The following is a 23,496-nucleotide window of genomic DNA, read 5'->3' as shown; positions in this document are numbered from 1 at the left end:
AACACTTGATACAGATCAGCAGGGAACCGACACGAATATAACATTTCGTTACTTGGAACCCACGTGTGGGTTGGAAATATCACCACGCACAAAGAAGGTGTTATCTAATCTTTGGTATCTATCTTATTGACAATTCTAAATGGAAATGTTGTCTATGGTTATTGTCTACAACTCAGTCTTTTACCTTTTACAGAGCACGATACAGAGACTATTAGGTATCGTTATTATATTCTTTTATTGACTAATAACTAGTGCTGACACTTGAGAACTTTTCCCATTCCTGTTTTGCACGAAACATCGAATTACTAATCGGGACCCCCGTTTTGACTGACGACCCTATACTGACACTCTTGATCACTGAAGCTCTTAACTTGTCTTAATGTGGCTTTTCTGGGCAGCAAGGTTGAGATATTTTGAACCATTTGGAACCACTTGTTTCCGTTCTTTCCATCCTACTTTGTTTAGACTATACACAAGTCTTAATTGGAATGTTTTGATATAAATATAATTTAGATAATTAAATGCTGAGATGTGAACAATCTCTGGCCACTTAGCTGGCATACCACAATGGGTGTACTGTTTTGGTAAAATAGGAATTCACTATTGTGCTTGGAGTAATCTAGAGGTTACTTAATTTGAAGAAATACTATACAATTTTGTATGTCTATTTTATGCAGCATTGAGAAAGTCGCGGAACCACTATCTGTAGCGACGAAACGCGTTGGCTGTTTGCTGTTTGGAAGAAATCAGAATTAAAACAAGAAAAGAACTTGACCTGAAAATTGGAACTGTTGACTCACATGTTCTTTGCCTATGATATGTGTGACATTCCGAATAAGTGGAATTAATTTAATGAACATACGTGTGCTTGGGAGTTAGAAGTTTCTTGGTGAGAGACTAGTCTCTTGATTTATGGAGTTTGTGTGGTTCTCCATACCTTTGAGCACCGTACAAATGATTTGAAATTGATTAATTTTTAGTGCGAATCTAAACCCTAAGCGCCACTGAACCTACAAGTCAACCACGTCGCTATTTGTTGTATTGAGACTAGACTTATATGTCAGGGTTAGGTTGGACCAGTTGTCAACTAGAATGGATAACATAGAAATTTTCCTAACTAATAAACTAAAAGTAAAGGGCTCAACGTTAAACAGTAATGATACGCCTAATATGCCTTCAAAAATCCATGCAGGAAAATAAGATCTTTCGACTACGGGCAGTTCATCCAAGAGGACAGCCCCTGCAGTAGGCATTATTCCACAGAATGAGCAACTACTTAAAAAGACAGTAGAAGAATACAATTCAATAACTCCACAGGCTAGCACACTGCAGACACAATCGCCCTCTTGTTTATATCAGTACATACAAACGTACCCTCCAACTCCTTTACATCCTGACCCATCGGTTCCAGACACCCATCTAGATCTTCCACCAGAAGCCACCCCCTACATTATTTTTCTGGGTAATGTACCTAACAATCAAGCTCCCAATGAGGAATCGTGGATATCACTCAAGAACAAATCACTACACTGGTTGAGCAATAGGGTTGGTCTACACAGACAACTATTTCAGGACTTCAAGATGGTTAGACTAGCACATTGGATGGGATCCCGGGAGAGGGTTTTCTCAGGGGACTGTATAGTTATGACATTTGGTTCACCGTTGCTGGTAAACGAAATTCTGAGGATAGGTGCGAATCACATTGTAGATGCCATAGGGATAAATATACTAACACTGGGATTCTTTTATCCACCTAGAAGAAATAACTATCCCCCTGCAAAATGGAGAAATCCTCTTACTGTTCAATGGCCATCACAATCCATACCCACCTACAATAGATGTAATGCTCTTTCAGGTCTAGATGATAACGAATGACTGGAATTGGAGGTTATTATAATAGGAGAACCAATAAAAGAGTAGCAGTGCTGTTTGTAGCTAACCTGAAACACAATTATTACAGAACTCTTATGACTCAACCAATTTCCTTACTCATAGCTCACTTAGTTCGGATCTCATATTAATAACCGATACGGTGGACTTCTATCCAAATGAGGGGGTGACAGAAAGATTGGTTAGGACATCCATCAAATATAGAGCCACCCCCCCAGTTTATGAGACCCAAGCCCGAATTAAAAGGTTTTAAACTTTGCATTTCTTTTTGGAACATAGCAGGCCTATATTCAAAAAGGACAAACGATATGTGGGTGGAATTAGTGAGGAAACACAACATAGTCTGTTTTCAAGAGACTTGGCTTAGCTCCCCAATTCATCTATAGGGATATAAGACCTAATTCTCTGAGGCCATACCATCTACCTCGGGAAGAAGGAAGGGGGGCTTAACAACGTATATATCGAACATTTTGGTTCTTAAGGAAATAGTCCCATTGAGGCTGGAAAGCAATTACCAGGTTCCTATGTTAAACATAAATAAGAAGTCTATTTACTTTTTAGTAATTTTTTATAATAATTTGAATTCAACGGATCTAATTGATGTTTTAAACAAGGTTTCCTTTTTATTACAAGAATTGCGAACAAAGTACATAAATCGTTTGTATTGATTTGGGGCAGTGATTTTAACTTATTTCTGCGCAAAAAGAACTGTACAAATAATTGTGGTATTCAGGACGAGGGCAGGAACAATTTAACGCACTTTATTCACCCGAATGCTGGTAACCGTATGAATGAGATTTTATTCGGTATGGAGCTAGGGTTTGCAAATGAACTGGTTACCCCCTCTGTAATTTTTACTCCTACGTTCAATGGGAGGGGGTTAAAAAGCACAATGGATTTCATACTTGCCTCTTATAGCATGGCACCGACCATGCAAAAGTTTGATACAATTAACGCATTAAGCGATCATTTCCCGATTAGTTTAACACTATGTGTACCTACCCTCAGGGAGGAGCCTGATTATCTGAGTCTTCTGGATAGACTTAATGGTTTCGCACTAAAATAGGGTAAAATAGATCAAGAATTGACAACAGCTAAAGCAGTCAAACGTGCATTGCCTTCTATTGAAATCTGTCTTGATCCTATTTCTACACCTGAACAAATACTGTCTAGTTACAATGTTATTACCAAAATTATAGAAGAGCTATTCCGAAAACAATCGGAAAAAAGAAACATCAAAAAGGGTTGGTTTAATCCAGAGTGCACTAAAGCATATTCAACATTAAAAATTGCACTAAGCAAAAATAATCAGGACAAGGAAGAGATTATTAGACTTAGAAAGGCATATGCTGCGGCCCTAAAAAAACGCAAAATAGAGATCAGAAATGAATTATGGAATCAGCTACATCAGAGCTGTTCCATGAAGGACAGTTCTACCTTCCTTCTTGAAAGAAATGATACCCCAAAGATAGACGTTGCCATAGATGCAAAAACATGGGTTAACATTTTCTCAAAAATATTTCGGCAGGATCTAGATGCGAACATAGAGCACTTTATGGACGATGAGAAGGAAGTATCTCCTGGACAAGTAGAATACCCAATACAGTTAGATTTTACTCACACGGAGGTAATAAATACATTAAAAGCATCGAGATCAGGGAAGCACCAGGCCCCGACGGGGTACCAGTGGATCTTTTTAAATATTAATTAGATTTATGGTCCCCCCAGCCTTACAATAGTGCTTGAAGCTGCTAGAAATGTTGGATTAATTGAATTTTGGTCCACTTCAATTTTAGTGCCAATTTTTAAAAAAAGGGCGACCGACACAGTCCAACATGTTATACACCCATTTCACTTTTAGATTCTCTTGGAAAGGTCGCTGGTCGTATCCCCTTAGAACGACTACAGGATTGGACCACTGACCATAAAACAAATTTCAGATTTGCAATATGGGTTTCGTGAGGGACTGGGTACAGTGGACCAGGCTTTGAACCTAACACTTCTTATAGGCAAGTATGTTCAAGCTAAAGGGGGATACCTGCATATGGTATATGTTGACTTGACTGCAGCTTTTGACTGCGTCAGTCATACAAAACTGTGGTCAATCACTCTAAAAATGGGAGTGGATCCACCGTTGGTGAATTTTTTATGCGAGCTTTACTCGGAAACAAGGATTAGGCATGGTTTTGGGGGAGAACTTACCGAATCCTTTTGGATAGAGAGGGGGGTCAGCCAAGGATGCGCTCTGGCCCCCTTCCTATTCACACTTTATACCAATGGCCTTGAAGTAGCAATGTTGGAAGGGAGTCAAGACCTCCCAACAATAAGTCATCTGCCAATTCCAGCATTATTATACCCGATGACGCACTGATTCTCGCAAGAACCCCCTCCATCTTCAGCGGGTTCTAAATAAATATTGTAGTTTTATGAATAGTCTGAATCTCAAAGTAAACAAAGAACATGCACGCAGGTCTTAGTCCAAAGAAAACTAAAGACATAATGGTCAATAAGACTGTATTAGAATGTACTACATCTTACCCTTATTTAGGGATTCTAATAGACAAGAAGTCTAAATGGACACAGGCGATCAACTCTAGGAAACTGTTATTCCTGAGGGCGACCACTGCCCTAATGTCATTTGCCCAGAAATTAGGGAAGAGATCTCCGCCAGAGATGTTAAAGATCTACCAGGCCAAATGTGTCAGTGTTGCTATTTATGGCTCAGGGGTGTGGGGGTACTTTAATGTTGATGAGCTACAGAAGTTCGAGAATACCTTCTTGAGGTACCTACTTGCAGTTCCCAAGAGCACTTCGACATATGGGTGCACCTAGAGCTAGGGCTGGACTATATATCGGATATTGTGAGAAAACAACCGATCATGTTATGGCATCGGATCTGGTCTACAGACCAGTGTGGGTTAACACGATGCCTTGTTCAGGACTGTGACACTTGACAACATGGATAAGGGTCAGATGGCTAGCCTATGTGAAAACATTCTTTGTTGATCTTGGCCTTGAGGGATATTTCAATGATCCCTTAACCATATCTGAGATGTTGAGAAAAGAACTAAAAAAGGCATGCCTAGTGCACTTAGGACAGTTGCGCCTTGTAAGTGAGATAGGAAAAAGTTCAGTCCAGCATCTTTTGTCTATTCAGACTATTTTCTACTATACAACGGTATTTAACATATAACTTGAACCCGTATGAAAAATTCTTGCTTACTCGCTTTAGATTTAATATTTTTCACCGTTTAATTTCTTTCCCCCAACGGAATGATTGGTCTTTGAATCTATGTGCTTATCCGTGTGATACTATTTCTGTACAAACTACAACTCATATACTGTTTTTTTGTATATTTTATAGTCCACCACGTAGACAACGGATTGTTCCCTTATTGAGATCTATGGGTCTACGAGGTTGCCGTCCAGCTTTTCTAGTGCTTCAGTTCCTGGAAAATGAAATATATGCTAAATCTATAGCTTGTTTTTTGAAATTTTGTGTTAATCACCGTCCTAATCTTGGCTAATCATTGGCACATAGGTATTTTAACTTGATAGCACATGTTTTTATTCACCTAATGCCTAAATAATTGAAGTATTTACAAATGTATTGAAAGTTTTGTATTTATCTTATTTATTGATCAGACATGATTGTTTTTACATGTACTTTTATGGTTTTTCTACAAATTATGGAAACCGAATAAAGAGGATTGCTTATGGCAGATAAACTACAACAGCAATAAGTTCACCAATTATTATCAAAGAACATGCAATTACTATAACACGTGCAACACCCAGGTGTTTCGTACTGAAATGGTTATCGCTCAATGATTTGCAAAGGTAAAATTTTGTTTCCTGGATGAAACTGTTGTCTACTAGTCTCTTCTTGAAGGTTATACTGTGTACCAGGACAATCCCCTGCAAAAATAAACAGTTCTTTCAGGAAAAAGGTTCTTTTTGGTACCTTCATCTGTGTCTCTTGTACTATCTGCTTTGCCCTCTGCAACAGAATCCATTATAACTGCAAGCATCTCTTCACCCAAAGTTACTGATGTCACTTCTAAAACACAAGTAACAGATTTAATGGTCTCAACCAAAGAAGCATTCGTAACAGCAACAAAAATCCAGCTTAGGTGAACAGATATGCTACATGAAAAATGTACTTACCTGTAAAAATAGTTTCTACACTATACCTGTTGCTACAGACTGAAGTGTTTGGTACATTCACCACTAATAATTTGAAGCAAAACCCTTGAAACCCTGAAAATGTAAATCTGTGTTACCCGTGCTGTCCCTGTGGAATTTTAGCTTCTTTTTGGGACAGAGCATTTGCGAGGGGCGGGACAGTAACGAAATTTGTATTCCAGAATAAAACAATCCCACAATTCGCCCTAGAATGAACACCCCAGTGATCACTTAAGGCATGTGATGCAATTGAATGTGTTTCTTAGAAAAGAATGAACTGTTATGCAACTCTGGAAAGCCATCACTAAAGGTTTGGATCCTAGAATATACATCATAGAATTCAGTCTGATGTATATGAACTGGTTGATTCCTTAGAGCAGTGGTTGTAAGTTTTCCTTTCTGTGCACACCAACTCAATCATTACTAAAATCTTGTGACTTCCAATGGATTATTAGAATCCAGGGAAGCCCAGTGTTATTGCCTGAAGCCAAGGAACCCCAGTTTACGCAATTTCTATTTGGACCTCAAAATAATACACAAAAAGAAAGATTTAATTCACAATTTTTTTAAAAATATTTTTGAGGAAAGGTTGATGTCTATAAATTCAACGGAGGTCACCACTCATTTATACTATATTTTGTTTGATGCATACACTGCTCCACGAATCAATGTGAATACCAACTTCATATTTTTGCCTCCACTCTCAAATTCCTTCATATTTACGAATAGTTTTCAGAACTACAGTTTTACATTTTGTTCCTTTATTTATTCACTTTAATAACGTATTATTTAATTTTATGATTGGTGGAAGACCGCCCCGGTGCCTCCCCCTAACCCCACCCCCTGTTGGTGGGTCTCTTGACCACAGGTTAAGAACCCCTGCCTTAGAGCATTAACCAAAAGGCGACCAACAGTTTGCTGGATTAATGTAAAAAAAGGTGTTTGTTCAAGCCAGATAAGAGGACACACTTAGTAGGAAAGACCAAAGCTTTCCTTAATTATGTGTGAATTTTCATAAATGTGCCTTTTATTTCCACTGCAAAACGCGGAGGTAACAATATAAGCCTTGCATTTACATTTTCTTCTAATAAATGATTATTCATGCAACACTGACTTCCTTATGACTGCAACCTCTATTACTTTTGGAGACGATATGGTTGAGATATGAAAACTGAATTGCTAGTTAAGGTTACAGGCACTACCTTCACCACTACTATAAATTTATTTATTTATTTATTTATTTCAAGGGTTTTATATAGCGCTGCTGGACCCTGGAGTATCAGAGCGCTTTACAACAGAGGTAGACAACATAAGATAGAATAACAATATGTGCATAATTAGCAATGGGATACAGTATTGCAATACGTATTTTACAAGGGGGGAATAAAAGGAAGGTAAATTACAGATAGGCGAAACAGTTCACAAGGGATATAGTGTTGCATTCAGACGCGGTGAGGGGGGATACGGGAGGAGAAAAGAGTGGACATGCTCAGTGACAGTATTGTTAGATACCCCAATATTTGTTGTGGAGAAGTACTTTGAGTTCTTTTTTGAAAAGGGAGTAAGAGGGGTTGCAGCGAAGGTCTTTGGGGAGAGAGTTCCAAATGATAGGAGCATTAACAGAGAATGCACAGGATTGGGTTTTTTGACATTTTAGTCTAGGTGGGATCAGGAGAAGGGAGTTGGTGCTTCTCAGGGACCTGGATCAACCTGCTTTTTTTAGTTTGGTTGCAAGGTAGGAGGGGGTATTTTGGTGAAGAGCTTTATGGGTGATACAGGCAGTTTTGTAAGCGAGCTTCCTTCAATTGGGAGCCAATTAAGATTTTAGAGGACGGGGGATATGTTGTCAAATCTTTTGCAGTCAGAGATAAGTCGGGCAGCTAGATTGAGGACAGATTTAATCGGTGCAAGATGGGTTTTAGGGGTGCCGGCAAGAGTGGCGTTACCATAGTCAATCCTGGAGAGGGCAAGCGATTGGACAATGATTTTGAAATCATCAGCTGGAATGAAAGGTTTGATTTTCTTGAGGTGGAGAAGGGTGAAAAGAGCACTTTTGGCTGCATATTTAATGTGGGGGATGAGATTGATATTCTGGTCGATGCTGATGCCTAGGGATTTAACAGAATTAGAGGTGGAGAGGGAGCTATTGAGAGCTTTGATAGCATTGACCCAGATTTGGAAGGGTGTTTTTGGGGGTGAAAAGAATGATTTCAGTTTTTTTGGGGTTCAGTTTGAGATGGTTGAGATGGAACTAGGCTTGTACTCTAGTCAGGGTGTCATTGAGGTGAAGGATGTTGTTGTGGGATTTGATCTTGTAGTATAATTGGGTATCGTCAGCGTAGAGGTGGTAACTTATTTTAGCTTGCTTGAGAATGATGGTGAGTGGTTCCATGAAGAGATTGAAGAGGGTTGGGGATAGGATAGATCCTTGAGGGACACCGAGGGAGACAGGTTGAGGTTTAGAAAGGAAGTGGTTAAGCTTGATTTGCTGTGATCTGTTTTGAAGGAATGAGCACAACCATTTGTGTACAGTGCCTTCCAAGCCAAATCGAACTTTGAGAGTGTTGAGAAGGGTGGGATGATGTACAGTATCAAATGCCGCCGAGAGGTCAAGGAGGATTAGTAGTGAGAATTCACCTTTGTCAAGGGAGCAATGAATGTCGTCTGTGATATTTAACATAGCAGTTTCTGTACTACAGCCTTTTCTAAATCCAGATTGAAAAACATCAAGGAGATTGAAGGCGAGGATATGGTTCTCTAGTTGTGATAGGACACATTTTTCCAGGGCTGTAGAGAGGAAAGGAAGGTTGGAGATAGGGCGTAAGTTGTTAAGGTCATTAGGGTCGGCAGAGGTGTTTTTCAGGATGGGAGAGATTTGACCAAGCTGAAGGGAGGCCGGGACGCAACCAGTGACAAAGGAGGAATTGATGATGTTGGTCCAAATAGGGGCAATGGTAAATTTGAGGTCTTGGACCAAATGGGCGGGAAGAGGATCTTTTGAGTGGGAGGAAGGTTTGAGTTTGGAGATGATGTTAATGACCGATGACTTTGAAACTGGACTAAATTCACTCCATGAAGCATTGTTTTTGGTTGCGAGTCCATTAGGAGAGAGGTGTGGATGTGCGAGGGCAGGAAGGGTTAGAGATTGGTCGAGAAGAGTGGGAAGATTGGACGAAAGTGACTTAGGAGCGTTAGGGAGGCTGTGTTGTCTGTGGGAGGGTTGGAGTGAGGGGGGAGAAAAGAGAAGGAAAGTTCGATCTTATTGACTTTGTTAATAAAGAAGCTGGCTATTTCTTCGCATTTGTCAATAGAGGCTGATATTTTAGGAGGGCCAGTAGAGGTTTGTTTAACAATGCTAAAGAGTTCTCTAGGTCGGTTTCTAGCCTGGTCAAGTTGTGACCGGAGAAAGGAGGCTTTTTCGTTGTAGATGTGTTTTTTGTATTGGGCTCTAGCAGTTCTGAGGAGGACCAGATTGTCAGCGGTGGGAGGATTTCTCCAAACACGTTCAGATTGTCTAAGGGACCGTCTTTCATTATTGAGTTCAGAATTGAACCAGGATTTGGGAGGGTTTTTTTTTTTGTTGTTTGAGTTTAATTGGAGCAATTACATCAAGGGCTTCGAGAATGGAGTTGTTATAATGGTTAGTTAGGTCATTGGTGCTGTCAGAGAGAGGGGGGAGAAGTAATCGGGTTTTAATTGTGGATTCCTGTTCACCAGGAGGAATAAGGTGAAGGTTGCGTGTAGGGTTCTTAGGAAGGCTGTTGATGGGGGCGGGACGATTAGTGGGTCTGTTCATGTTGAAGAGGATGAGGTAGTGATCAGACCAGTCGACAGGAAGTATACTAGAGACGGAGGCCAGATCGTTGCTAGTTATGATAGCATCTAGGGTGGAACCTTTGTTGTGAGTGGGGGAATGGCATAGTTGGGTCATGTTGGTGGTGTCCATGGTATTTTTAAATGGGATGACAGCAGGGTCATCATTTTTGTTCCAGTGGACGTTGTAGTCACCAAGGAAGATATTCTTAGAGTGTGATAGAGATGCTTGGATAATAAGGTCAGACATCTCTTCAGTAAAAGATTCAATTTCTGGGGGGGTGGTAGATGGTATGCGGCCGAGTAGTGGGGGAGTTGTGCATAAAGAGATCTGCGCAAAGGTATTCAAAGATGAAGGGTCTTGAGACTCGACAAGCGAGATGTTATGTTCAGCGTTAAAAATTAGTGCAAGGCCTCCTCCTGTTTGCTCTATTCTATCTTTCTTGATGATAGAGTAACCTGGGGGAATAAGCAAGTCGAGGATCGGAGTGGAGTGGGTGGTGAGCCAGGTTTCAGTTAGAAATGCTATGTCGATGTTTTCACTGAGAATGGTTTCAGCAATCTCAGTGGCGTGGCAGGAGGCGGATCGGCAGTTGATCAGCATGCAATGTAGGGGAGGGGGTCAGGTTGTTGAGTTGAGGGACGGGGGGGATAGGTCTCAATTGCTGTGGAAGTTGGAAGAAGGGGGAGTCTGCTTGTACCTAGGAGAACTGGGATAGATGATTGATGGGTAGTGTGTTTAGTGTAAGAAGATTGATGAATAAGTGGCGTAGTGGATGAGGGTGAACAGGGGGCGGAAGGTAAGTTCGTGGAGGTTTTAATTTCAGATGTTAGGTAAGTATCAAGTTGTGGACGGGGGGCGAGATGGCATTGTGGAGTGGGACGAATGAGGAAGGTTGAGCGGGTGTGAAACTGGTTGAGGAGCTATTAGCGAGCGGAGGAGTGTTGATGTTGGTAATCTCGTTTGGGGGTAGTGAGTTGATGGGTTGGGATTGGTGTTAATGAGCGGAGATAGGGTGTATTGGGAGGGGGTCGGAGAATAGGTATGGGTAGAGGCGATGGCATTAGTAAGGAGAGAGATAGCGCTTCTGAGTGAGGAGAGTTCTGAAACGAGGGATGAAAGGAGAGGTTCAGTGTAAAGGGGTGTCGATGTGTGGATTGAATTTGGTTGAACCGTATTTGTTGAGTAGTTGTACGGGTCAGGATTGTTTTGAGGGGGGATCGAGTGAGGGGAGGAAAACCGGGAGGGGTTGTAATGTGGGGGAGGATCTTTATTGGAGAGTGGGAGTGTATAGGAGGTGGATGTGGGGGAGGTAATAATTTTGGGCAAGCAGTTAAGTGGAAATGGTGTGTGCAGTAGGAATTGGCGTCGTTGGAAGATTATGGGTTTTTGGGGAGAGCAAGGGGGTGTGTGAGTGGGGTAATGTTTGAGGAGGTGTGGGGGCAGTTAAAGAAGTTTGGGGGGTGCATGAGTGTGGGGTGAAGGGACGTGGGAGTCTAGGGGAGGGGAAAGCATAGAGGAGAGGGTGTGCTTAGAAGGGGGGGGGGGAGTCGTTACAAAAAGAGGGGTCAACCCAGCGGGTCAAGGGGACCTGGGTAGTTAAGTACTTAACACCTTGAACCCATTCAGATCCAAGATAAAAACATGGATGCGCTATATAGACGATATTATCATGATTTGGGAAGGAGGACAGACAGAGCTAACCGATTTTCATACTTGGCTGAATGGAAAGTCCCCCGACATACAGTTCACTGTCGAATCCAGCCCTACCACCATACATTTTTTGGATATGTCTATTTACGTGGATGATGAGAAGTTGTGTACCACACTATACAGAAAGCCTGCAGAAAGGAACTCTTTATTACAATACTCTAGTCACCACCCCAGAGCATTAAGAGATGACTTGCCCTTCGGGCAATTTCTAAGCATTAGAAGGAATTGCTCCATGAGAGAGAACTACATGGCAGAGTCCGAAGACTTAATTGGGCGTCTAGTGTACAGAGGATATCCAAAAAGGATGGTGAAACGAGTGAGAAAAAGAGATTGGTTCAGTCCCCGTGATTCCCTCCTACAAGGTAGCAGAAGAGAGTAACCTGAGCAGGACCGCTTAATATGTGTTACGACTTTCTCTACTAAAAGTAATGAGATTAAGAAAATCGTTAACATTGGAACCTGATCAGCGATGATGTCGGAAATGATCCACCAATGCATTCGTTCAGAAAAGCAAAGAATATACGTGAACACATGGTCTGCTCATACCTAGAAACACCAGCACCACCGTCACTAACATCAATGTGGAATCTACAACCTATTGTCGGACACCACAGATGTGGTAATTGTAAAGCTTGTGCTAATACGATTCAAACGAAAGAGTTTGTCTATAAACACCACAACATTAAGCTCAAGGACTACACAAACTGCAACACCATGGATGTCATTTACTGTATTCTTTGTCCCTGCGAGATGATATATGTAGGGCAAACACAACAGAAAGTGAAGTCCAGGATTCTTCAACACAACAGTCGAATCAGGTGTGAAACTGTAGGTGCGCCACTGGTGGACCATTGCAAAGTACAGGGACACGGACCAGACTGACTTAAGTGGATCGTGAGGGGAGATGAAGTGGATTACCCGTTTTAACTCTATCCATGAGGGACTGAACGAATTGGATAGTAGCTTTATACAAATGGCAACCATGTAAGGTCACTATCTGTAAAAAAAAAAAACTATCTATCTATATATCTATCTATATATCTATCTCTATCTATCTATATATCTATCTCTATCTATCTATATATCTATCTCTATCTATCTATATATCTATCTCTATCTATCTATATATCTATCTCTATCTATCTATATATATATCTCTATCTATCTATATATATATCTCTCTATCTATATATATATATATATATCTCTATCTATATATATATATATATATCTCTATCTATATATATATATATATATCTCTATCTATATATATATCTCTATCTCTATCTATATATATATCTCTATCTCTATCTATATATATATCTCTATCTCTATCTATATATATATCTCTATCTATATATATATATATATCTCTATCTATATATATATATATATCTCTATCTATATATATATATATATCTCTATCTATATATATATATATATATCTATCTATATATATATATATATATCTCTATCTATATATATATCTCTATCTATATATATATATATATATATATCTCTCTATCTCTCTATCTCTCTATCTCTCTATCTCTCTATATATATATATATATATATATATATATATATATATATATATACACACTTACTTAATATGGTTTTGAGATTACCCGATTTCCACTACCTATTTGGTGCTCACTCCACAGTCAGGTAGAATATAATCATGTACATGTAATGACACAACCGTACATCTTACTGTGTATAAACTGCTATAACGCCCTGCGAGGTAGTTAGGCGGTCACAAAACTATTCAGGAGCACACCGGGCGTTTACCCTCTAGACTACCTTAATACCCTGCGAGGCAGTTACTTGGTCTAGCTCTGAATAAAATTGTGTTAATATCTATGGAATATCTCCCCATGTTTAAGTGAACGCCAATTTCAAACAACCAAGCGGCCCACTACTACATCGAGACTACAGGTTGAGCTACCATATTAACCTGTAAAAAACATGCCCAATAATTTGTACATTGGGTGATTGAATGTTCTTTAAGAAATATGGTAGCTTATGGCACTCCCCTTCTCCCTCTCTACCTTCCTCCCTCCTTCTTTACATGATCATATACACACAAACACTGTCAGATCATGTCGTACCACATGTATTGTGAGTTAGTCCACGTGAGGTTAACACTCTGAAACCACCTTCGGCACATTTCGGCAGTATGGAAATACAATAATTTTTCTTCCCCCCTCCGAGGCATCGACAGGTTACTATAGTGACAGGCTCAGTCTAACTACCATTTCCATTTCTACCGCGATCACGTGACGCGGAAGTCTGCCTGTTTTTACATTTGCGGTGCAGAACGCCAGTCTAGCTTACTACCAGGAGGAGATTGCCGGGGACGCGGTTCCCCGATCCGACTTTTCAGGTACTGATGGCCCTTCCACCTTTCCGCTTTGGTATTAGATAATTTAATTAAGAAATCGCGAGACATAATTCCTTGCTCCGATTTCATTCCTTAGGGGCAGAGTCATGAAATAACACTGACTCCGGCTCATGCACTTAAGTTATGAAACAGGTAATTTTCCCTATGTTGCTAATCTGAATCACTGTCTAGTGAGCTGTGTCAGTAGGGAAGCTATACTCGCGGTCCGTTTTCCTCCTTTTAGGTGCATCACATAAATTGAGATCCCACTGGATCAGCAGTAAGGTAAACACGATTTAGAACCCCAGGTTGCGTTTGCCCGTAATAATATCCATGTAAATGACTTTACTACTAGTGTTGTTATATTACTTTACAGGAAACGAATTCGGAGACAGCTCCTTGTTCCCAAATAAGGTAATTCTTGCAAAATCCATCACAAAACTGGCGATGTTTTGTCTCGTTTTATAACAATGTTACCCCATTCACGATAGTTGATCTTTGACATTCAGTAATTCGCACTGGAGTATGGATTAAATTCAGCGACAGGACCTTAGCCCCAGCCTTGCCAAACGTACTAGCATGACTTCCATCGGCCCTATCTTAATGATGTAACTTTTCTGGACCTCTGTGTGGAAATCCCCATTCACTGGATTTTATTAATTTTAATAATTCTTTCCCTATAGGACATGCCCACCCCTTCCCCCGTGTCCTGAAGAAGACCCGCTATGTAAGGGGCATCATCCCTACAACTAGGGTCGAAACGTTGACTGCTAGACTTGAACACATGACTAGAGTGTGATTATGAACACCGGTTACAATATGATGTTATGATAACTATGCTAACAGATTTTTTGATGCACTCCGATATGGCTCCTGTGAGAAGCCATTGTCTATTGTTAAAAGAAATCTACAATTGACTTGTCACTTTCCCTCATTTGCACTAATCCCCAAACACTGCACAACACCCCCCCCCCCTTCCCTGTATTGTGGGCACTAACAATGTTATTCATGTGTTTAACAATATAAAAAGCAAAAAGTAAGAATGCAATGAAAAATTCCCAGACACTATGTGAAAAAACAATTGTGCTTTGCTAAATAATTTTGTCATTTATTGTGTTTCTATTGAAATTGTTGTTAATAACTCCATTTTTGTCAGGGACCACCCTATCTACATTATTAGAAGGGGGGAGAACAGGGGGTAAGTGTTAGAGGGAGAAGTGAGGTGGGCGTCAAGGGGAGGGATGGACATAGAAGAGAGTGCATTATTTGAATCAGGGGGGATAAGGGGGAGAGTGAGGTGGGCTGGAGATAACATTGAGGGGTTGAGTAGTGTGGAGGACTATGGGGGAATGTTGAAGAGGAGATCGAGAGGAGAGGAGTGAGTGGCGGAGTATAGAGAGTTTAGGGAAGGGGGAAGGCAAGAGTAGGCATGAGGGGGACAGGGCAATCATACAGCGTGGATGATTCATGGTTGGGGAGGGGGGAGTTGTTGGTGTGGACGGAAGGAGGGATGGCACGGGGCTTGGAGATAAGGGAGTTGTAACATGTTATAATGTTGAGCGCGAGGGAGGTAAGAAGAGATTGGGTATAATCAGTAAGATTAGTTGTGGAGGGGGAGATCATGAGGGGGGCTAAAGCGGGAGGGGGGTGAGGGGATTCCGTACTAGTAATGTAGGCTAGGGAGGTCAATAGTGGGTCAGAGGGGGTAGTGTGGTTGGAGGGAGGAGTTGAGGGTATATCTGGAAGAGGTGAAAGGAGGGTAGTGGAAATGAAGGGAGAAGAAGGTGATAGCATTTGGGATGATTCAGAGAGACGAGAAGTGGGTGCAGGGGAAATGTTGGGGGGTGATGAGCCGTGGGATTGAGGCGGTGAGAGGGCATGGTTCAAGGATTGTGTGAGGGATTGGGAAATAGCGCTAAAGTGTTGTTCAAAGATATCTAGGTTATTTTCTGATGATTGTATGAGAATGGTTCCGGATTTGAAGATGGAAATATCTATTTCGCCTGGAAAGGAGGGAGACGGCGTGGTGGAGAGTTTCAGGCCGTATGGGATTTTGCATGAGTTAGGTATAGGGAGGTGAGTAAGAAATAGGCTTTTCCATTTAAATGGGCGTTTGGTGAAGAAGATGAAGTTGTTGATGAGTGAGGAGTTGGGGCTGTTGTGATGATCGGCAAATAGAGTTTCTGGGTGGAGGCAGAGAAGTTTGTGCTTGAAGATTTTCTTGCCATGCTTGGAGAGGTGGGAGGGGTAGAGGATGGATCAGGAGGTGGGGCCGAGTTTAGAGATGGGAGAGTTTGAGGTCAGGGCGGGGGGGGGAGAGAGAGGGGTGGCATGATTCAGAGAATATGGAGAGAAAGAGTGCAGGTCAGAGTAGAGTGCAATAATCCTTGAGGTGAGGATTAGGGTAAAATACCTAGCATAATATTAAGTAGACAACCAAGAGAAATAGAGCATCAAATGAGGATAAGCAGGGAACTTATAACAAATATTTAAAGCAAAACAATAATATATGTCATAAAGATTACATAAAAGGAAGGATATATCTTATTAAACAGTCCAGGAGTTAGGGAGTTAGAGTTTGGCGTGGATGTAAAGCAAGTCAGATAAATACAACAATAAAGTAAATATCTAAGCGATAAATTACTAATGTGCATATAATGGCAATATAGGTTGTAGAGGATAGGTCATAAGTCAGCTGAGGAGGGGGTAGGGATAAGATGAGGAATATATTGTCAGTAGTTTTTAAAGAGGTTTGGTATAATAGGGAGGAAGAGGAGAGGAAGAATGAGGCATGATGCTTTGCCCATGGCTGAGTTCTGGTTATGAAGGTACAGATAACCATAGCTAGGCAACTGTGCATTTGTGTATAATTTTTCATATACCAAAACGCCTTACTATAAGTTTAGTTGATCTATTGTATTTTTTTTATATTGTATGATATGGTTACCCTGAATCCGGTCCCAGTATGCTTATTTCTGGTCCAGGGAAGACCTGGTCTGCCAGTTCGGGCTGGCTGTTCCCATGGGGAGAAGGGTCAAGACTGATTTGCATATGGCTGGGCCTAAAGTGGAATGGCGCGGCTTGAAAAAAACACTTTAACAGAAGTTTAGTTATACGCCAACAAGCAGAGCAGTTTACTAACCACAACTGATTGCTTCACTTTAATGAAGCTCACACTTTGTGAACCAGGTTCTTAGTTCGAAAAGTAAAGCCAGTTTCCTGTAGTCCTAGTTCCGCATCAGACATTTTCACTAGTCATAAACTGAAGAATATTTCAGCTAATATGCGGAGATCTTACACCATATTTCCAAAATAAAAAAACTGTAATCGTGTAAACCGGAGATTTTTAAATACAGAAACTTAAACTAAAGCAGCCTACCCACAGTGTTCCTAATTATAAACAGGTTTTGCCATTAGAACCAAAAAGGTGCATAAAACTACACGGCAGCCTACGTGTACATACAAAAGTGGAGAACGACACGCAGAACCAACGAAAATACACAGCTTTAAGGAGCCAGAACCCTCAATGTTGCATGGTGTCTTGTAATGGCAGTGTTACCATAGTCCCCGTTTTTTCCTCGACAGTCTTTTTTTATTTTTTTTTATTAATTTATTTTTTACCAATGGGAACAGTAATTAGTACATTGACACTCGCCTACATCCCTTCTCGGGCCGGCTGCATTGTTAATCTTAGTCGGATCAGAACTCATCATTCAATAATAACAGAGGTAAAATAGTAACTTTCTTCCTCAGTGGAACAGATGACAAGCAGCTATACTAAGACATTCCTGTACTGTATTACATATAACAAACAAACAAGCAAAAAGAACTTGCCATGTGTTTTTTTTTCCCCCCGGTAGTTCAAACTTCCCCTCCCCCGTCACACCCCCCCCTCCCCCAACTATGCCAACCTAGATGCGCTTATCAGAATCCTACTGTGATGTGTACCCTGTTCTCTGTGGACGTGCTGATTGGTCAGGAGTCTAATAGGTGCATACCCGCCCTGTCCCGCTCCCCTGCTCTTCAGTTTGGTACAGTGCTATCCGGGTCGAGTAACGTGCCTCCCACTCAAAGGTCACCAATGCCGTAACAGAAGGAGTAGTGTAGAGTCCCTCCCCCGTTGTTTCTATCTAGTGTCGAGTGTCAACGCTGAGCCCCTCTCATTCCTCCAGTGAAGGTGTCGGTGTGTCGCCCTCCGCAACCTTTGCTGTTAAATAAGCCTGATACAATCCCCAGAAATTCTTAGGGCGACTTCTAGGCGGAAGTAGCTCTCCGAAAGCCTCCGATTGCGTGTTGCAGTAAAGCATCTCCCTGGACCATCTCTTCAGGATCGGTAGAGGCCCTCGCATCCAGCAAGCCGCTACAACTTTCCGTGCCACCAAGAGCCCCATATCTACTAGCCTACGCAACGAAGCAGGGAGCGATTTGGAGTATCCCAGCAAAGCCAGGGCCGGATCAGCCGGGAGCTCCTCCTCAATCATAGTGCTCATTCCGCTAAAAACCGCCTTCCAGAATTTTTTAATTCCCGGACACTCCCATGCCATGTGCATGAAGCCGGCAACCAACGCATGACATCTCTCACACTCCGCAGATTGCCTCAGACCGTATCTGTGTAGCCTTTCCGGGGTATAATACACACGTTGCAAATATTTAAAATGGACCAGCCGGTGCCTGGCTTTAAGGGAGACTCTCCTAGTGCTGGTACAACAATAGGCCCACATAGCGTCGTCTATTTGTACGCCCAGATCTGTCTGCCACGACAATCTCGCCCTGGTGTAGTTTACTTGGGAGTGTTGGTGGCCAATTTTGTACAAATTAGTGATTAACTTATGTTGAGACTTCGTTTTAATCATGTAGGTGAACTCCGGTATCTCTGGGGGCTCGGCTAGATTCGGGCCAAGCAATTCCAGAAAGGCTCTACGTACCCTATGATATTGAAATATTTCTAGAAGCGTGTGACACTTCCTTCCCTGCGAGACCTGTACCCAAGTCTTGACCTTCCCAGCCTCAAATAAATCTCCCATAGTTTTAATACCCAGAGTGTGTAAGACCCTGGCAACCCCAGTTTCCACAATCGTGGGGAGCCATCTCGCCCATTCTATTGGCATCAGCGGGGAATACAAGAGCTCGCAGGCCTGTGGACGTAGTAGCGAGTGCCAAGCGTGGTTGGTGGCCATAACGGAGTCGAGCGTTCCCACCCTGCGGTCCATGGGGTCGCACACTGTAGCGGGTAGAGGAATGGGGGCTGCAAATAGGCGTTCCATTATCACATGTGGGCTATCTGGTCGGCCATGTATCCAGGTGTGTAAGTGCGTGGCTTGTGCGATTCGGTAGTACCTTTCAAGGTTAGGTGCTCCCAAGCCTCCCTGCTCATACGGGAGCATCAGGACCTCCCATTTCACTCTAGGCTGTCCACCACTCCATGCCAGTCGAATGAGAAGCTTTGTGAGTGTATGGAAAAATGATTTCGGCATTACTATGGGGAGGTTATAGAACAAGAAAAGGAATCGGGGAAGTACCACCATTTTGATGATAGCGATTCGTCCCATGAGGGAAAGCGGGAGTTTACACCACAACTCCACATCGGACAACTTACTGCAGGCTACGCCATAGTTTTCACGGGCTAAAATGTCCGGGTCAGTGTGTATCTTAATGCCAAGGTATCTGATCGGTTCTGTTGACCACACTAGAGGGTACTCCATATCAAAACGGTCAGTGCTTGCTGTCAACGGGAATGCCACCGACTTTGTCCAGTTCACACGGAGTCCGGAAAGTGCCCCAAAGTGCACTACCTCCCGTAAGACCGCAGACAGGTTATTTACAGGGTCCCTAACGTAGAGCAGCGTGTCGTCAGCATACGTGGATATCCCCATCTTGTATGTCGGAAAGCTAATAGCTCTGTGTCTGATATTCCCTGAAAGCACACGCCAAAGGTTCCGCAATCAGCGCATATAGTAGCGGTGATAGGGGGCAGCCCTGCCTGGTCCCTCTGCTAATAGGGAAGGGATCCGAAACCATGTCTCCTAGCCGTACCCGAGCCGTAGGACTGTGATAGAGTGCCCTCAGCATTTGAACAAAGGGTTCGCCCACTCCTAGCTTCCGCAACACCCTAATCATGAAGGGCCACTCTACGGAGTCGAAGGCCTTCTCCATGTCCAAGAAGACCGCGATGGCTTGCGTGTCTTGCCGGGTGTGTTGGATTGCGCCCAATACCGTGCGAATGTTGTAATTCAGGTTGCGTTCAGGGATAAAACCGGCTTGCTCCGGCGCCACCAAGCCCGGGGCCACCAGGGCCAAGCGTGTAGCCAAAACTTTCGCAAAGGTTTTGGCGTCAACATTAATCATCGACAATGGCCTATACGACCCGCACTTCTCAGGGGGCTTTCCTGGTTTGAGTATCGTAACTATGATAGCCTCTCGCATAGATGGGGGCATCGATCCTGTGTCACATATTTCGTCAAATAAGGTGGAGAGATGTGGCATGAGCGTATCTTTGAAGGCTTTGTAAAAGCCCACCGTCAGACCGTCCGCCCCAGGGGCACTACCCGCTCTCATACCGTCTAGTGCATCAGCAATTTCATCTTTCTGTATCGGGGCCATTAGGAATTCCCTCTGCCAATTTTCCAGAAAGGGCATTTTGATATAGCTCAGGTAACTGTCTATTTCACTCTCAGCACCAGTCATCCTGGCAGAGTAAAGTCGCGAATAAAAGTCTTTGAATTCCGTGAGCATGTCGCCCTCGTCCTGAAGGATCTCACCCTCCTCAGTGTGGAGCATCGTGAGCGGGGTGACTCGCCTACTGCCCTTCACGATTTTGGCAAGCAGGGAGCTCGGGCGCTCCCCCTCGCCATAGATTCACGCCGAGGCATATTTGCCCAGGTGACGTACCTCCCTGTCTGCTTCGTCATTAAATTCCTGGAGTAGTGCTTGCAGTTCAGTCAAATCTGCTCTGTCAGTGCTCTCTTGGTGTGCGCGCTCTAGCTCCGCTATACTCTGCTCTAAGTATGTTAGTCGGTGCCGTATAGCCTTAAGTACACTAGAGTGTTTGGCCATCACCTGTCCCCTCACGAACACCTTAAAAGCCTCCCACACCGTGGAAAAATCTTCACCCGACCCAATGTTAGTGCCAAATAATGAGTCTATCTCCTCAGCCAGCTCTGCACGAAAAGTCTCATCAAGCAGTGAATATGGAGGGAATCGCCAGGTGAAGGGGGGTATTCTCCTCTCTGGAGTGTCGAGCACCAGCAGAACAGGAGAATGGTCGGATAGCGTGCGAGGCAGAACCACACATCTCTTTACGTGCTTCATCATGACCCGTGACGCTAACCAATAGTCGATTCTAGTATGTATATTGTGGAATGACGAGTAGTGTGTGAAGCCCCCTATGTCCGGATACTTGGCTCTCCAAACATCAACCAAATCTAGTGTGATCATTTCGGCTTGCAACTGTTGGGCCGCTGCCGCGGGGCGTCGTGGAGGCCCCGCCGATCTGTCTAGCTCCGGGTTGAACACTAAGTTGAGGTCTCCCCCCCCAAAGTATCCTGGAAGCTGCATGTGGGGCACACAGTCTGGCTAGCGCCGTGTAGAAGTCGGGGGAGTCATAATTCGGACCGTATACGTTAACAACTATAAAGTCGTGACCTTTACCCACGCATCTCGATATAACAAATCTACCCTCAGGGTCTGCACTCAGAAGCGTAAGCTGCAATCTGGACTTGGGATTGACTCAAGTGAGTACCCCCCTGGAGTGCGAAGTGAAACCTGCCTGCGTGATACACCCCGCTAGACCTCTGGTTGTTAGCATTTTACTAGTTGGGACTAAATGCGTTTCCTGAATGAGGGCCAGATCAATGTGGTGTCTCTGTAGGTAATTCATCACCTTCCTAAGCTTACGATAATCGTTAAGGCCTCTCACGTTCCACGTCAGGGCCCTGATACATACCATTTCCCCATGTAAGCTGGGAGTAGTCGCTTCAGCCACAATCATTGCAATTCGATCCGTACAATGTGAAGTACCCAATTAGAAAGAGATGCAGCATGCATGGAGGGACCATAGAGCAAAGTCTGCGTCCTCTCACTCGCGCACCATAGGAAACATTGCGGGACCAGGCTACCGTGGGCGAGCATGCACTGTCAACCACATACTGAGCATACAACACCACTTTGTCGTAAATACAATTTCCAAGTTCTATTCCAGCACACAGAGCAGTTCCTAGTTCTTTAGTAGGCAGCAGCATCTTGAAACACAATCCCCGACCCCCAACCCCCCTCCCACAGCAGACCTCCCCCAACTCGGCCCGACAGGATACCACACCCACCCACCCCCCAAACACTCCCAACCCATCCCCAACTGTACCCCAATTAGCCCCAGTAGGGACCAAAGTAGCCAAAGGCGCTAGGGCAGAGGTCCCCAGGTTGGTCAACTGTCGCAATCCCGTCATACCTCTGTGTAATCTGGCTCCTGCACCTACACACCCATATCGTCTACCATTGTGTGTTGTAGTCACGGCATTCTTAGATCTACCGTGCAACCCTCGCTCGTGCGGGGTGCGCATAATTCGCCATCCGACTTCCCCTGCTGCATGTCTCATAATTTCCCCATCACGTGAAATGTCAATATCGCAGGACTACACTAATCACCCCACACAATCACTGTTGTCACCCCCAAGCCCCTGCAAGTGTTTCTGCTCGCAGACATGGGGAAATCGCGCTATAGAGGATCACATCAGTATTTACCACACAACTATCAACAGTACATGCATATAGTGCGGTAAGCATCATCCGGCAGTCAATCAATGGAAAGGTCTCACCCAGTTGGCGCTGCATCACTCTCATATGGGCTACTGCTCTGCAAACTAGTCCATCCGCCCACATCGTTCTGGAATGTCACTGCAACAAACCCAGCCCCACCCATGCACTTAGCAAATATTACTTCGCGACTGTCCCCCGTTTAATCCTGCTCATCCAGCAGCGCGGATTCTTCCTGTTCTCCGTTTCGGCTCTGCGGACTGTTCCTTTGCTCCTTTGACCATTCTTTGAGATTTTTTTGCAGCTCCCTCGGATCTGTAAAGAAATGCGACCGGCCTTGCCTGTTAATGCGGAGTTTAGCAGGGTACAGCATCGCATAGTCCAGGCCCAGTTCTCGTAGTTGCTTCTTGTAAGGGGCAAAATGACGTCTCTCCTCCTGAACCTTCGCAGTGAAGTCCGGGTATAAAGAAATTTCCATTCCCTCAAACTGCAACTTACCCTTTTCTCTGGCCACACGCAACGCCGTGTCCCTGTCTCTGTAATTTAGGAGTTTGGCGATAATGGGCCTTGCTGTAGCACCAGGTTTCGGCCGGGGTCCCAGGGTGCGGTGCGCCCTTTCCACTATAAACATTGGTGAGAAGGTTTCTTCGCCCAGTAGAGTGGTCAAGAGTTTCTCAACAAATAGCTCCATTCTGCCAGTGTTTGTCGTCTCTGCCACCCCCGTTATTCGTATGTTCGAGCGCGCCTCCAAATCCTCCGACTT

At 43.4% G+C, this 23,496-nt stretch overlaps 1 protein-coding gene across 14 annotated transcripts in view; it reads right to left on the bottom strand.

Moving 5' to 3' along the window:
• Positions 1–23,496, bottom strand: part of TDRD6 (tudor domain containing 6) — a 2,679,339-nt gene that overhangs the window by 1,767,693 nt on the left and 888,150 nt on the right. For 12 of the 14 annotated variants that reach the window (XM_078647669.1, XM_078647663.1, XM_078647665.1 and 9 more), the window contains one exon: positions 5,855–5,950. The exons of the other annotated variants lie outside the window; for them this stretch is intronic. In XM_078647669.1, the coding sequence (XP_078503795.1) occupies positions 5,855–5,950 (96 nt within the window). The remainder of the gene's footprint in view (positions 1–5,854; positions 5,951–23,496) is intronic. 14 annotated transcript variants of the gene reach the window in all.

The sequence above is a fragment of the Lissotriton helveticus genome, chromosome 6 (assembly GCF_964261635.1).
Source record: "Lissotriton helveticus chromosome 6, aLisHel1.1, whole genome shotgun sequence".
In the NCBI taxonomy this organism is placed as follows: domain Eukaryota; kingdom Metazoa; phylum Chordata; class Amphibia; order Caudata; family Salamandridae; genus Lissotriton; species Lissotriton helveticus.
The sequence above is the reverse complement of the archived record's forward strand: the minus strand, read 5'-3'. Positions and strand labels throughout refer to the sequence as shown.